The 15,169-nt window shown below is 35.6% G+C and overlaps 1 protein-coding gene across 11 annotated transcripts in view; it reads left to right on the top strand.

Annotated features, from left to right (window-relative positions):
• EIF4G3 (eukaryotic translation initiation factor 4 gamma 3) overlaps positions 1–15,169 on the top strand; it is a 389,134-nt gene that overhangs the window by 296,407 nt on the left and 77,558 nt on the right. For 7 of the 11 annotated variants that reach the window (XM_068539087.1, XM_068539094.1, XM_068539088.1 and 4 more), the window contains 4 exons: positions 1,026–1,159; positions 2,875–2,994; positions 3,388–3,498; positions 8,602–8,772. In XM_068539087.1, the coding sequence (XP_068395188.1) occupies positions 1,026–1,159; positions 2,875–2,994; positions 3,388–3,498; positions 8,602–8,772 (536 nt within the window). The remainder of the gene's footprint in view (positions 1–1,025; positions 1,160–2,874; positions 2,995–3,387; positions 3,499–8,601; positions 8,773–15,169) is intronic. The other 4 variants (XM_068539095.1, XM_068539093.1, XM_068539091.1 and 1 more) reach the window with 1 other exon arrangement.

The raw sequence follows: 15,169 nt of genomic DNA, 5'->3' as shown, positions 1-15,169 counted from the left end.
TAATATGGTAATAAAATATCTGTAAAATTCTCACAGACCATCAGTGAGTCTATGACCTGTATATTAGGAACCACTAAGATAAAGAAGGATCCAGTGTCCTGTCATGAAGTGATCTGGGACCTGATTTTGATGAGTGTTTTGTTAATTAAAAGAAAAAACTGTGACTTGCTTTTATTATCCAATAAAAATTTCAAGAAATTCTCCAACTTTATATAATGATAGTAGAATTGTGAGTAATGATAGCTGAAACAATAGTAAGAGTAGCAAAGTAAGTGCTGTGGCAAAGAACTAATTTAAAATTCATATTAAAAATATTAGCTAAGAATATGTTTAGTGACAAGATTTTTGGACAAAGATATGTGCTCTTCCGGTCTAGTCAGCTCAGTAAGCAAGTACATTATTTTATTTTCTTCAGATTAAACTGTAATCAGGGAAAATAATCTATAGACTGCTTAGACTTTTCAGAATCTTTAATAAGTTATTTGCTTTTGTGTTTTACATCCTTTTACCTTTTTTTTTTTTCCCTCCAAAGTAACATTTCCAAGTGAACATACAAAGTATCCTTCTTTTCCAGGAAACCAAGAGTATTATTATGTACAAACTACTGGGTGTAAGATAGGCTACAGGATGTATTGTACAACATGGGGAATAGAGCCAATATTTTGTAATAACTGCAAATGGAGTATAACCTTTAAAAATTGTATTTAAAAAAAAGGCTTGGTAGTTTATTTAATGAGGATTATTACATGTCCCTGACCAAAGGCTGCTTAATGTGTAAATGAAATGGTTCCTATAGCACCTTACTTCAGATTACTTTACTATTCAAAGGTATCCAGAAGGGGATAAAAGAACAAATAACAGTTTAAATCTTTATATGACATTTTCTGACTGAAGCTCAGTGTTTCCTTGGTGGCTTTGTTTGTATCTGATGAGATAAAGTAAAATATTGCAATCAGCTTATACTCTTACTGGATATACATATAATGACCTTATAGACAGTTGTCTGCCTGCATTCCTCTTTTTAGAATCCTGGAAGCCTGCTGATACAGAAGGCAAGAAGCAGTATGACAGGGAGTTTTTGCTGGATTTCCAGTTCATGCCAGCATGTATTCAGAAACCAGAGGGCCTGCCTCCCATCAGTGATGTGGTTCTTGACAAGGTAAGCTGAGCACTCAGAGAAAGCTATGTCTTTTTGGTGGGAACTGTTTTTAACTATCAGTGCAAATATGTGAAGTGTGAGCAATTCTTAGAAATTGTTAGACCAAATGGCATTTGAATTAAATGTTTAATTAAGCATTGTTGGGTTTTGGGTTTATTATAGATTACAGTAATTGTGGGGTTTGGCTCATATTTGAGGGGTAAAGTTTTAAAACTTATTGTCAGCTTATTATGGCTGTTTCCTAGTGATGTGGTAGAAACTGTGTCTGTTGGGCTAATATACCTATCTTTCCCCACTGTTCTAAAACCTCAATAGGGAATTAGAATGGTATTGAGGTTAGGTCAGAAACCTAGGAAAGTATTTGGCAGATCGAACTTCAGTGGGAGTTAACATAATTCAAATAGTGTATAACTCAAAATTTCCCTGAGAGATACTTATAGGAGGATTAGTCTTTAACCTGTGCAAATAAATAGGCACCCTTTCTCTTTACATCTGTTCTTAATGGTGCATACAGAAAATTAGTCCAGTCAGTGTTTATTTCATCTGTTTATTAAATTAAAAGATGTAAAGTCAGGTGTATATCTGCCCAAATAATTTCATGTAAATCAGTGATGAACCAGTTCTGGTGACTAAGCTCTCATTTTATAGAGGAACTGTTAATCCCTAATTAAAGTGTAGACAGTAACTTTGTTACAAAATGAGATACAGTTCTTATTGGGATTTCCAGCAGCTGCTTTTCCAGACCTTATTTATATTATTTTATTCTGTTATAGCAACAAATCGTTTTATTTCTCTTGCTGAGTCCTCTCTGTTAGGTACTAACATGAGGACAGTTGAATGATTGGTGGTACTAATTTGAAACTACTTCGGTACCTCAGAGGGCAAGTTTTGTTATACCCACTGAATTAGATTATCATCTTAGAAGATATTCCTTCCTGTCTTCCTACCTTATCTGTTTCTGACTTTGGCCAATCATGAGTTGATTTCTCACTGAGCTACTTAGCTTTGCTGAGGGTATAGTCACATTATACGCCTATACAAAGCCAGATATCTCCGATTAACATGGCAGACAAAGTGAGATTTTAACTGAGTCATCATAGGGAATTCCCTGGCAGTCCAGTGGTTAGGACTCGGCACTTTCACTGCCAGGGCCCAGGTTCAATCCCTGGTCAGGGAACTAAGATCCTGCAAGGGGTGCGGCGCAACCAAAAAAAAAAAAGGAAAATTAAATGAGTCATAATACGTGAAACTTATCTCCTTTTGAGATTTGTTGTCCACTCAAAATACATCCTTTACTAACCATAAGTCAACAGCATCAAAACCGAAAGGGGCAATATCAGGTTTCTTTGAGGCAAGTGCTTTGATGATCCTGGAAAAAGATTCCAAAATTTGGCCCTAGTTCATAAGTTCTCAAAATAGCTTGTCTTGTGCCATTCTACTGGTCCTAAGTGTCTAGTGAACCAGTCCACTGATTGTCTAGCCTCCCCTTGGGAATTGTAAGCCTAATCATTCCCAGGGAACCAAAAAACCATTGTTGACTAAGGGCTCTGTGGCTAGCCCAGGAGAATCTATCAGGATTCAGATTGGACTCCCACTGGCTCAAAAAGCCAGTGCTTGTCTTTTCAGCTGACATAACTTTTCAGTCTAAGTTTTTATCTTCTTGGCACTGAATGCTCTGGAACTTGTGTTAAGCTTTCCTTTGTTTCTTTGTGCAGATCAACCAACCAAAATTGCCAATGCGAACTCTGGATCCTCGGATTTTACCTCGAGGACCAGACTTTACTCCAGCCTTTGCAGATTTTGGAAGGCAAGCCCCTGGTGGAAGAGGTGTACCTGTAAGTGCAAGTTCCCTACAACCCAGTTAGTTAGAAACTGTCATAGACTTCATGTCATCTTGTCTAACGGCAAGAGAGCAAGCAGCTTTTTATTCCTTGATTCTTCTAACCAAGAAGAAGAAGTAGAAGAGGCGAAGACTATCCTTTCCATACTAATATTAAAACAAATAAAGAATACACTTGAGTCGTCTTTACTTGAAAGAAGCTGGTCTACATTAATTTGGTCTCGATTTTTTTTTCATATTTTTGCAGTTGAAAAGACCTGCAAATGGGTTAAAAATAGAGCCAATCTTGAATAGGATTCCTGTTCTGTCTTGAGGTGTCCTGATATATATACTAGAGGTCTCTGATGACATTCAGCTAATGGTCATCTCTTTGTCTTTGTTTCTACAGATTTGCAAAGTGCAGAGCAGGCATGGATTGCCAATTCTGGAACAGAGCAAAGCCCCAACTTGCACTCCACTGGAGATGTCTCACCCACCCCTGAAGAGCCTGCCTCTAGGGGTGCGCTGAATCTTTAAAAAAAAAACAAACAAAAAAACAGTAGTCTGTGGTGTTATATTTTCTGTTTTGCTCTTCTCATTTACTGTAGGTTGTGAAGTCAAAATATGAAAAAATGATATGTACAAAAGAGTGCAGTTGGTAAACTGCACATTGCCTTTACACCCCCAGTGGCAGGCTCTTCAGCGGTGGAAGTGGCATCACCAATGGAGTTATGCTGGGGCACTGCACTATGCAGAATTTGGCAGGCTCTGCCTACTCCATGCTTTGTAGACTTACAGAAAGCATGGGGTAAAGTTGCCAGTGATGTGAATACCTCTTTTTCCCAAGTTGGAATGGCATAGAGAACACTTAATCTGAAGTTCTGAAGGAGCTTGGGGTTTGATGTACATTTGTGGATCACCCTGTTTACACTACTTTATTTTATGTTTGTAAAAATATTTTTATATAAGGTGACATTTTTTATTTCCCCATCACCTTTTTATTTCTGGAATGGCAACTTTTGAAACCTGCTTTGAAATAAGACTACACTGTTTGAAAACAAATGACACTTGGTAGACATTTGAATTATTTGAATTATTTGCCTGCAGCCAAATACTGATTGAAAATACTTAAAGGTCTATACCGTGTTGGAGGCTTTATACAGTAAAACTTACAGAAAATCTTAATTTGAAGCATACTTTTTATTGAGCATCACCATCTTAAAGACCTCTGTGTATATAATATTCTGTTCTCACAGGTTTGAAATTTAATGTTTATCTAATTTCTCTAAATACCAAATTAAAATTTTTTCTAAATTTTTGAATTTCCACACCAGAGAGTCTTAGAAAGCAGCTTTCTAGAAACCATTTTATACCTTGTTTTTCAGCATTATTTCCCTTGTTGGTGGGTTAAATTTATATTTGTTAACGTTTGTTTTAGTTCTGGTTTCGTTTTATATCTTTGTTTTGCCAAACATTTGAAATAATGTTGATGCCATTTTGATTATTCCCTGGTTAATATCTGTGGTTATCATGTTGCTCAGTTTTGTTCATATGTTAGTCACAGAAGATATGAATTCCGGCATCTCCTCTTCCCGTGTATACTGTCACTTTTCATTATCAGCTTGCTATTGTCTAATAATCAGGTATAGCATAAAGGAAATACTATGAATTAAGAATAAGTATATCTCTCTCAAAATACTGAAATTAGAAAAGGAGTTTTAAAAGTAACTATCACAATGTATGTTTGCCCAATAATTTATGTGCCTGCATATATCAGATAAATGGGTTATTTGGTGCAAAGTAATGTGACAGGGAATGAGCCATTATCAATAATTTGTAGTGTCTCCAAAAAATGTGCTTTGTTTAATTCACTTTCTTTGCATAGCTTTGTCATGTGCCACAAGCTAATTTTTAAGTGGAATTATTTTGATTAATCAAGGTAATATTAATATGTTAAGTCTTAATGCAAGTAATTATTCTTCCAACATCTCCCATAGCAAACAAACATTTTCCATGTAATTTGTCCAGCTTACCTTGGTATATTGGTGAAGATAAAGATGAGAATTTTAAAGGATATGTATTATATATCAATAATGCTGCTTGGAAAAAAACAGCAGCCCTACTCTTCATAGTTTCTGGTTCCATACAGCTTCCAAATTGGCTTATAAATAATTACCATGCAAAGATGTTAAGATCTACTAGGTATGCTTCTTAGGATAGCTTAATTTTCCAGGACTCCTGGTATAAACTTTCCTGCAACAGACTTGCTATAAAATATTTTTAATGTGTAGCAATTGTTTTAGCGTCATATGCAGTTACATACAATTTTTAAACATAAAGGTAGGTCTTTTGATGGACAGTTAAGTGTATATCTGTTGGAAGCACCCAGGCAGTATCATCCCTCTAGTTTTTAAAAAATCAAATTACTTGGCTATTGTGGTGTTAATTTTAATAGTAATCTGTTGGCAGACATCACAGAAAGTGCCCCAGAAGAAATGTATTGAGAAAGGGGCTGTGGACCTATAGTGGTAACTTGCCACTCATGTTCATTTTAACTAACTTTGAGATTCACTGAGCTGTTATAAAAATCCTAGGTGCAAAGAGGTTTCCTAAGCTCATATCATCCTTCCCTCTCTCTTAAAGGGACCCTTGGTTATCTCTCTTTAAAGAATGCTAGAATGAATATTGGTCCTATTTTCTTTGGTTATCCAGGTAAGCAGAAGTGTTTGAGCTTATAGTCTCTGAGTGAGATAGGAGCAATGTATATTAAATTCTACAGCAGAGATGTGTATAGTTTCTTATTTAATACATTTAAGAAAAAGAGTGGGTAAAAAATTTTAAATTTTTTAGCTCACCTGAAAAAAATTGTGTATCACTAGTTAGCCTCAAATTTTGACACTTCATTTTAGTTTTGACATTTGTGGACCCTGCACACATTATACCTCAAAGTTCCTCTTCAAGTCATCAGTCAGGATTGGCCTTCAAGCAAAGAAACCAGGCTTTATTTCTTTGTATATATTCCATAACTCTCAGCACAGGATCCTAGATTTTGTTTGTATTTAGTAGGTAAGTCATTCATTACATATGGTGCAACTTTTGAAAGATACTGTAAATCTGACAATTTATATTAAGTTTTTCACACACACACAAAGGACACGAAATGTTTAAAGGTAATTATACCAGTCTATATATCACTTTTTTAAAAGTTTCTTTTTTTCCTTTGGTATTGATGATAATACCTGATATTGTACCTAGTTTTTAAGGTCCTTTTACATGCCTTATTGTATCCTGTGATCCTCGTAATAACTTGTAGGTAAGATAAGCATTTAATATGTGAGAAAGTTTAAGTTCAGCAAAGTTGAGACTTGCTCACAGTAACTTTGCTCATAAGTAGCAGAATTGTATTCAAGAGTCCACAATTCTTTTGTCTTCTCATCTGCCTCTTTTCTCCACTTCACCAGACAGTGAATCATTCTCAGAGTATAAACATTCTCAGAGTATAAGCATAAGAATGTTAGAGATTAATTAATCAAGCATGTTAAGCATTTATAAGAATAGTAATCTATTGAGGACTCAGTATACTTAGGTAAATATTTGTGAACAGTATCTATCTTAGTTTTATCCAGAGATACAGATAAAGTTAAATTTGTCTTGGAAGGCTGCACATGGATTATAATTTCAATTTTTTAATCCTAGACTAACAGTTTATCTTATCTTTTCAAAACTTTTTTTCCTTTGAAACACTGTTGTTATCTATTTAGTACTGTATCTCACATCTCTATGCTGCTCGTTTTGAAATTCACTCATATTACTCATATTACCTGTCTTGGGGCAGGTAAAGAGTTGTAGCGTAAATCATACTTACTTTTTAGAAATCTCAAACATTCATCGGTGTTTGCAGTATTTTTTTGGAAGTGGACGTTTTCTAACTTTTTTCAAACATGATTAAAATTATATCCACAGATTATACTATGGCTCTTACACGATTTTGACATAATTACCTTTTATTACACCCACCAATCTTTGTCCCTGACAAATTTTTATGTTCAGATGCATTGATTAAGTTAAATGCCTTGTGATCTTTGAATTTTATCCAAACATTGAAAAGGATAGTAACCCACATGAATTAACACTAGAATATATCCTGAATTATAAGAACCAGACAATACATGGTTTACTACCTTTTCTTAACAGAATTCTTTTGCCTGAGCTGCCATATCAAGGTTTCGGTACTGTCTGGTTTAGCAGCTGTTCCCTGTTGGTACTTTTCTAGTATGGTGATCCTCTTTAGTTCTCTCTCAGTTACACCATGCATGGTACCTCTGGGTTTATTTGACCTCAGCTTTTTCATGTTTATGAAATAGTCTTAAGATCATATCATCAGTACCAAGTCCTTAGCTGGATGTATTTGACAAGACTGCTGTGTATTTTCCAGAAATTCTAAGTTTTGATCCTGATACATCCTTGATACTGCTATTTCTAATTAGGGCAGATGGTAAAGGGTAAGAGAATAATTAATTCTGAGATAAGTCATGTGTAAAGGCTTTGAAGCTTATCAAAGGCCTCAGACCATGTCTCTTAGAATGTGTCTTTATATATAAAGCATGACCTTTAAGTTTCTACTTAAAGGGTAGTGTTGGGACATTAAGTGAGATATGATTCTGGTCTATATGTCTTGTGTGAAGTGTTTTTTTCTTTCCTCTTGAAACCTAATTGCAATATTTACTCATCGTTTAGAGAAGGACATGTTCGAAAAAGTAAAGGCTGTCAATATGCTACAGATCTGGGAGGAGCAGAACTTACTATCAACCCAAATATTTAATCGTGAAAAAGTATTTCCAAGCATTTAGAGTAGCAACTATTATGAATATTTTAATACACAGAATACAACTTTTAACTTACCATTGCTCTTACAGTAACAATTTTTAATTTGATGACCAGTGTGACATGCTAACATATATTGGTTTCAACAGAATGAGTACAGAGGGAATCTAGAAGGAACAAAGAGCTGACAAAGAAAGGAAGACACTTTTTTCAGAGAGCAATTTAGTTGGATTTCATTAATAATAGAAGGAAGACTTGTGTTAGTATTTCTGACCCAGCAAACTTTGAGGGATCCATTAAGATCTACAGTCAGGCTGGGTGTCTATGCTATAGATAATTTTCATGGTAAGGGTGTATTTGCATTTCACATGAAGTTTAGAGAACCAGTTTTTGAAGCACATTTGTAACTGTGATGATTTCTGCCTGTGAATTTTTGTAATTGTTCAAGTGACCAGTCCCAAGTCACATAACTAGTTAAAAAAAAAAAAAGAAGATGCTTCAGTTAAGGGTAATCTTTTTTGTTAGGACTAACAGCTTTATCAAACATAATTTTCCATCACTTTAGTTATCTCATTTAGGATTTCATGGTCAAAAATTGTAGTGGTGGTGTAAATTACAGTGATGGTGTTCTAAGACATCCCCCTCCAAAAAAAAGATCACATCTAAATTGAATGCCTAGTACCCATCTTTGCATCCAGAAGTGTTTGGTGTGTTCATCAGTCCTGACTTGAGCAGCACAGCAGAGACAGTAAATTGTAAGTACTCTGTGTCGATATTATAAAAAATATTCTTGTCCTAGTTGTTGAATGTTGGAGCACGGAGATCTCAACCTGGACAGAGAAGAGAACCCAGAAAGATCATCACAGTCTCTGTAAAAGAAGACGTGCACCTGAAAAAGGCAGAGAACGCCTGGAAGCCCAGCCAAAAACGAGACAGCCAAGCTGAGGATCCTGAAAACATTAAAACCCAGGTGAGAACAGAAGCACACTCTAACACTGTTTTGGGATTATAATGATATTGTTTTAATTTGTCTTTTTGCCCTGTTATTATAATATATGTAGAGATTTTAGTTTAAGATTTTTCCTGATTTTTTTCATATTACAAGCATTATTCTAAAAGCTGTCATAGATGCCAGCCACCTACTGTTTTCTCTTGAAATTGCATTCTGTGTGCTTTTCAAAACAGACACTATATTTAGAGGGCTCATATATCATAGAATTCTACCATTCAGGTTTAGATCAATATTTGCTTTTCTTAAAAATGTGTTTTTAGATTCTCAGTCATTACCCTGTGCTAGTCTAGTTAGTATATTGCTTTAATAAGTTTCATTTCTAATAAGTTAGAATTTAGAAACCCATCTTCTCCATAGTCCTTTGTAATAAAATTGAAGTCTGTGCATCTTTCTGTACATATCCTGCCCTCAGAACTCCTTAGGGTAAATTGAATGAATTCCTTTAATCCACACAAAATTATTTTTGTGTGTCAAATTATACAAAGTCTCTATTCATCTTTTGCTGTACACACAATGCCAGTTCCTATCCCTGGGTTACCTCTATTATATCCTTTGGATGTTTTTGATACTAATTAAGATACTAATTTGATACTAAATAAGATGCTAATATAATGTACCTCATAGGGCATTGTGAAGATTAAATGAAGCAATATAAAGCACTTGGTAGGTTCCTGGAGCCCAGTTATGTACTTAGTATGATAATGTTCCTGGGAAAGAGATGTGCCTTACAAATCCCGATTTTGATTGAGCACACACAGAGCCTCATACATAGTAGATACTCAATAAATACTTGTTAAACAATATGATAACCAGCAAAATTGTGCATACAAAGTCAGGACCAAGATGAACTGATCCAACACAAAGCCATGTTGTCCAACCTTAATTGGCTGCTTGCCTTTGTTCATCTTTCTAGTAATTGCCCCAGACATTTGTCCCTAAGTACATCCTTCTCCAGATTCACTAAAATCAAGTACCTGATCTTTCCTCCATTTCTTCTCAATGTATCTCAACCTTTTTTTTTCTTTTTAAAGCGTCTTCTACATCCCTCCCTCCAGTCCCTCTGAGAATTACTTAATGAATAGGGACCTAAAAGGTTTGCAAAGATAGTTAAAATTCCTGCTAAATCTTTATCATTGAAGATGAAAAGATCTTGTTTTAGTATTTAAGGCACTTGTATTAGTGCCGTATTTCATTAGATTCTTACAACACCTATGAAGGAAGGAATAGATATTGTCTCTTTTTTCTTCTTCCTAGAAGAAACTGAAGCTTTAAGAGATTGTTACTCACAGTGTTGTAGTTACTGAATAGTCTGTTTGTTGTGACGTGTAATCTGCGTCTTTACTCTGTAACAGAATTCTCCCCATGATTTTTTTTTCAATTTTTTATTGAAGTATAGTTGATTTACAGTGTTGTGTTAGTTTCTAGTATAAAGCAAAATGACTCAGATATATATGTGTGTGTGTGTGTGTGTATGTATATCATACATATATTATTTTTTATATTCTTTTCCATTATGGTTTATTATAGGATATTGTATATAGTTCCCTGTGCTATACAGTAGGACCTTGTGGTTTATCTATTTTATATATAGTAGTGTGTATCTGCTAATTCCAAACTCTAATTTATCTCTCCCCCACCCCCTTTCCCCTTTTGTAACCATAAATTTGTTTTCTATGTCTGTGAGTCTGTTTCTGTTTTGTAGATAAGTACATTTGTGTCATATTTTAGATTCTACATCATATAAATGATATCATATGGTATTTGTCTTTCTCCTTCTGACTTACTTCACTTAGTATGATAATCTCTAGGTCCATCCATGTTGCTGCAAATGGCATTATTTCATTCTTTGTTATGGCTGAGTAGTATTCCATTATATATATATATACATATATATATATATATCACATCTTCTTTATCCATTCATCTGTTGATGGACATTTAGGTTGTTTCCATATCTTGGCTATTGTAAATAATGCTGCTATGAACAGTGGGGGTGCATGTATCTTTTCCAATTATACTTTTGTCTGGATATATGCCCAGGAGTGGAATTGCTGGATTTACATACTGTTTTCCATAGTGGCTGCACCAGTTTACATTCCCACCAACAGTGTAGGAGGGTTCCCTTTTCTCCACACCCTCTCCAGCATTTGTTATTTGTAGACTTTTTAGTGATGGCTATTCTCTTTTTTTTTTTTTAATGTCTGTAACATTTATATTAACATATTTCCATACAAATAACCCAATGAAAGTTTAGTATTAGTTGTTTTGTTTTTTGTTTGTTTGTTTTATACTGCAGGTTCTTATCAGTCATCAATTTTATACACATCAGTGTATACATGTCAATCCCAGTCGCCCAATTCAGCACACCACCATCCCCACCCCACCGCAGTTTTCCCCCCTTGGTGTCCATATGTCTGTTCTCTACATCTGTGTCTCAACCTCTGCCCTGCAAACTGGCTCATCTGTACCATTTTTCTAGGTTCCACATACATGTGTTAATATACGATATTTGTTTTTCTCTTTCTGACTTACTTCACTCTGTATGACAGTCTCTAGATCCGTCCACGTCTCAACAAATGACTCAATTTCGTTCCTTTTTATGGCTGAGTAATATTCCATTGTATATATGTACCACAACTTCTTTATCCATTCGTCTGTCGATGGGCATTTAGGTAGCTTCCATGACCTGGCTATTGTAAATAGTGCTGCAATGAACATTGGGGTGCATGTGTCTTTTTGAATTACGGTTTTCTCTGGGTATATGCCCAGTAGTGGGATAGCTGGATCACATGGTAAATCTATTTTTAGTTTTTTAAGGAACCTCCATACTGTTCTCCATACTGGCTGTATCAATTTACATTCCCACCAACAGTGCAAGAGGGTTCCCTTTTCTCCACACCCTCTCCAGCATTTGTTGTTTGTAGATTTTCTGATGTTGCCCATTCTAACTAGTGTGAGGTGATACCTCATTGTAGTTTTGATTTGCATTTCTCTAATAATTAGTGATGTTGAGCAGGTTTTCATGTGCTTCTTGGCCATCTGTATGTCTTCTTTGGAGAAATGTCTATTTAGGTCTTCTGTCCATTTTTGGATTGGGCTGTTTGTTTCTTTAATATTGAGCTGCATGAGCTGTTTATATATTTTGGAGATTAATCCTTTTTCCGTTGATTCGTTTGCAAATATTTTCTCCCATTCTGAGGGTTGCCTTTTTGTCTTGTTTATGGTTTCCTTTGCTGTGCAAAGGCTTTGAAGTTTCATTAGGTCCCATTTGTTTATTTTTGTTTTTATTTCCATTACTCTAGGAGGTAGGTCAAAAAAGATCTTGCTGTGATTTATGTCAAAGAGTGTTCTTCCTATGTTTTCCTCTAAGAGTTTTATAGTGTCCGGTCTTACATTTAGGTCTTTAATCCATTTTGAGTTTATTTTTGTGTATGGTGTTAGGGAGTGTTCTAATTTCATTCTTTTACATGTAGCTGTCCAGTTTTCCAGCACCACTTACTGAAGAGACTGTCTTTTCTCCATTGTATATCTTTGCCTCCTTTGTCATAGATTAGTTGACCATAGGTGCATGGGTTTATCTCTGGGCTTTCTATCTTGTTCCATTGATCTATGTTTCTGTTTTTGTGCCAGTACCATATTGTCTTGATTACTGTAGTTTGTAGTATAGTCTGAAGTCAGGAAGTCTGATTCCCCCAGCTCCATTTTTTTCCCTCAAGTCTGCTTTGGCTATTCAGGGTCTTTTGTGTCTCCATACAAATTTTAAGATGATTTCTTCTAGTTCCGTAAAAAATGCCATTGGTAATTTGATAGGGATTGCATTGAATCTGTAGATTGCTTTGGGTAGTATAGTCATTTTCACAATATTGAGTCTTCCAATCCAAGAACATGGTATATCTCTCCATCTGTTGGTATCATCTTTAATTTCTTTTTTTTTTTTAAACATCTTTATTGAAATATAATTGCTTCACAGTGGTGTGTTAGTTTCTGCTTTATAACAAAGTGAATCAGCTACACATATACACACGTTCCCATATCTCCTCCCTCCCACATCTTCCTCCCTCCCACCCTCCCCATCCCACCCCCCCAGGCGGTCACAAAGCAACGAGCTGATCTCCCTGTGCTATGCAGCTGCTTCCCACCAGCTATCTATTTTACATTTGGTAGTGTATATATGTCCATGACACTCTCTCACCCTGTCATATCTCACCCCTCCCCCTCCCCATATCCTCAGGTCCATTCTTTAGTATGTCTGTGTCTTTATTCCCATCTTGCCACTAGGTTCTTCATGACATTTTTTTTTCCCCTTAGATTCCATATATATGTGTTAGCATACTGTATTTGTTTTTCTCTTTCTGACTTACTTCACTCTGTACGACAGACTCTAACTCCATCCACCTCATTACAAATACCTCCATTTCATTTCTTTTTATGGCTGAGTAATATTCCATTGTATATATGTGCCACATCTTCTTTATCCATTCATCCAATGATGGACACGTAGGTTGCTTCCATGTCCTGGCTATTGTAAATAGAGCTGCAATGAACATTTTGGTACATGACTCTTTTTGAATTATGGTTTTCTCAGGGTATATGCCCAGTAGTGGGATTGCTGGGTCGTATGGTAGTTCTATTTTTAGTTTTTTAAGGAACCTCCATACTGTTCTCCATAGTGGCTGTATCAATTTACATTCCCACCAACAGTGCAAGAGGGTTCCCTTTTCTCCACACCCTCTCCAGCATTTATTGTTTGTAGATTTTTTGATGATGGCCATTCTGACCGGTGTGAGATGATACCTCATTGTAGCTTTGATTTGCATTTCTCAAATGATTAATGATGTTGAGCATTCTTTCATGTGTCTGTTGGCCATCTGTATATCTTCTTTGGAGAAATGTCTATTTAGGTCTTCTGCCCATTTTTGGATTGGGTTGTTTGTTTTTTTGTTATTGAGCTGCATGACCTGCTTGTAAATTTTGGAGATTAATCCTTTGTCAGTTGCTTCATTTGCAAATATTTTCTCCCATTCTGAGGGTTGTCTTTTGGTCTTGTTTATGGTTTCCTTTGCTGTGCAAAAGCTTTTAAGTTTCATTAGGTCCCATTTGTTTATTTTTGTGGTTTTTATTTCCATTTCTCTAGGAGCTGGGTCAAAAAGGATCTTGCTGTGATTTATGTCATAGAGTGTTCTGCCTATGTTTTCCTCTAAGAGTTTGATAGTGTGTGGCCTTACATTTAGGTCTTTAATCCATTTTGAGTTTATTTTTGTGTATGTTGTCAGGGAGTGTTCTAATTTCATACTTTTACATGTACCTGTCCAATTTTCCCAGCACCACTTATTGAAGAGGCTGTCTTTTCTCCACTGTATATGCTTGCCCCCTTTATCAAAGATAAGGTGACCATATGTGCGTGGGTTTATCTCTGGGCTTTCTATCCTGTTCCATTGATCTATATTTCTGTTTTTGTGCCAGTACCAAACTGTCTTGATTACTGTAGCTTTGTAATATAGTCTGAAGTCAGGGAGCCTGATTCCTCCAGCTCCATTTTTCTTTCTCAAGATTGCTTTGGCTATTCGGGGTCTTTTGTGTCTCCATACAAATTGTGAAATTTTTTGTTCTAGTTCTGTGCAAAATGCCTGTGGTAGTTTGATAGGGATTGCATTGAATCTGTAGATTGCTTTGGGTAGTAGAGTCATTTTCACAATGTTGATTCTTCCAATCCAAGAACATGGTATATCTCTCCATCTGTTTGTATCATCTTTAATTTCTTTCATCAGTGTCTTATAGTTTTCTGCATACAGGTCTTTTGTCTCCCTGGGTAGGTTTATTCCTAGGTATTTTATTCTTTTTGTTGCAGTGGTAAATGGGAGTGTTTCCTTAATTTCTCTTTCAGATTTTTCATCATTAGTGTATAGGAATGCAAGAGATTTCTGTGCATTAATTTTGTATACTGCAACTTTACCAAATTCTTTGATTAGCTCTAGTAGTTTTCTGGTGGCATTTTTAGGATTCTCTATGTATAGTATCATGTCATCTGCAAACAGTGACAGTTTTACTTCTTCTTTTCCAATTTGTGTTCCTTTTATTTCTTTTTCTTCTCTGATTGCCGTGGCTAGGACTTCCAACACTATGTTGAATAATAGTGGTGAGAGTGGACATCCTTGTGTTGTTCCTGATCTTAGAGGAAATGCTTTCAGTTTTTCACCATTGAGAATGATGTTTGCCGTGCGTTTCTCGTATTTGGCCTTTATTATGTTGAGGTAGGTTCCCTCTATGCCCACTTTCTAGAGAGTTTTTATCATAAATGGGTGTTGAATTTTGTCAAAAGCCTTTTCTGCATCTATTGAGATGATCATATGGTTTT

This window comes from Eschrichtius robustus, chromosome 3 (genome assembly GCF_028021215.1).
Source record: "Eschrichtius robustus isolate mEscRob2 chromosome 3, mEscRob2.pri, whole genome shotgun sequence".
Taxonomy (NCBI): Eukaryota; Metazoa; Chordata; class Mammalia; order Artiodactyla; family Eschrichtiidae; genus Eschrichtius; species Eschrichtius robustus.
This window is presented reverse-complemented; position numbering and strand designations above follow the sequence as displayed.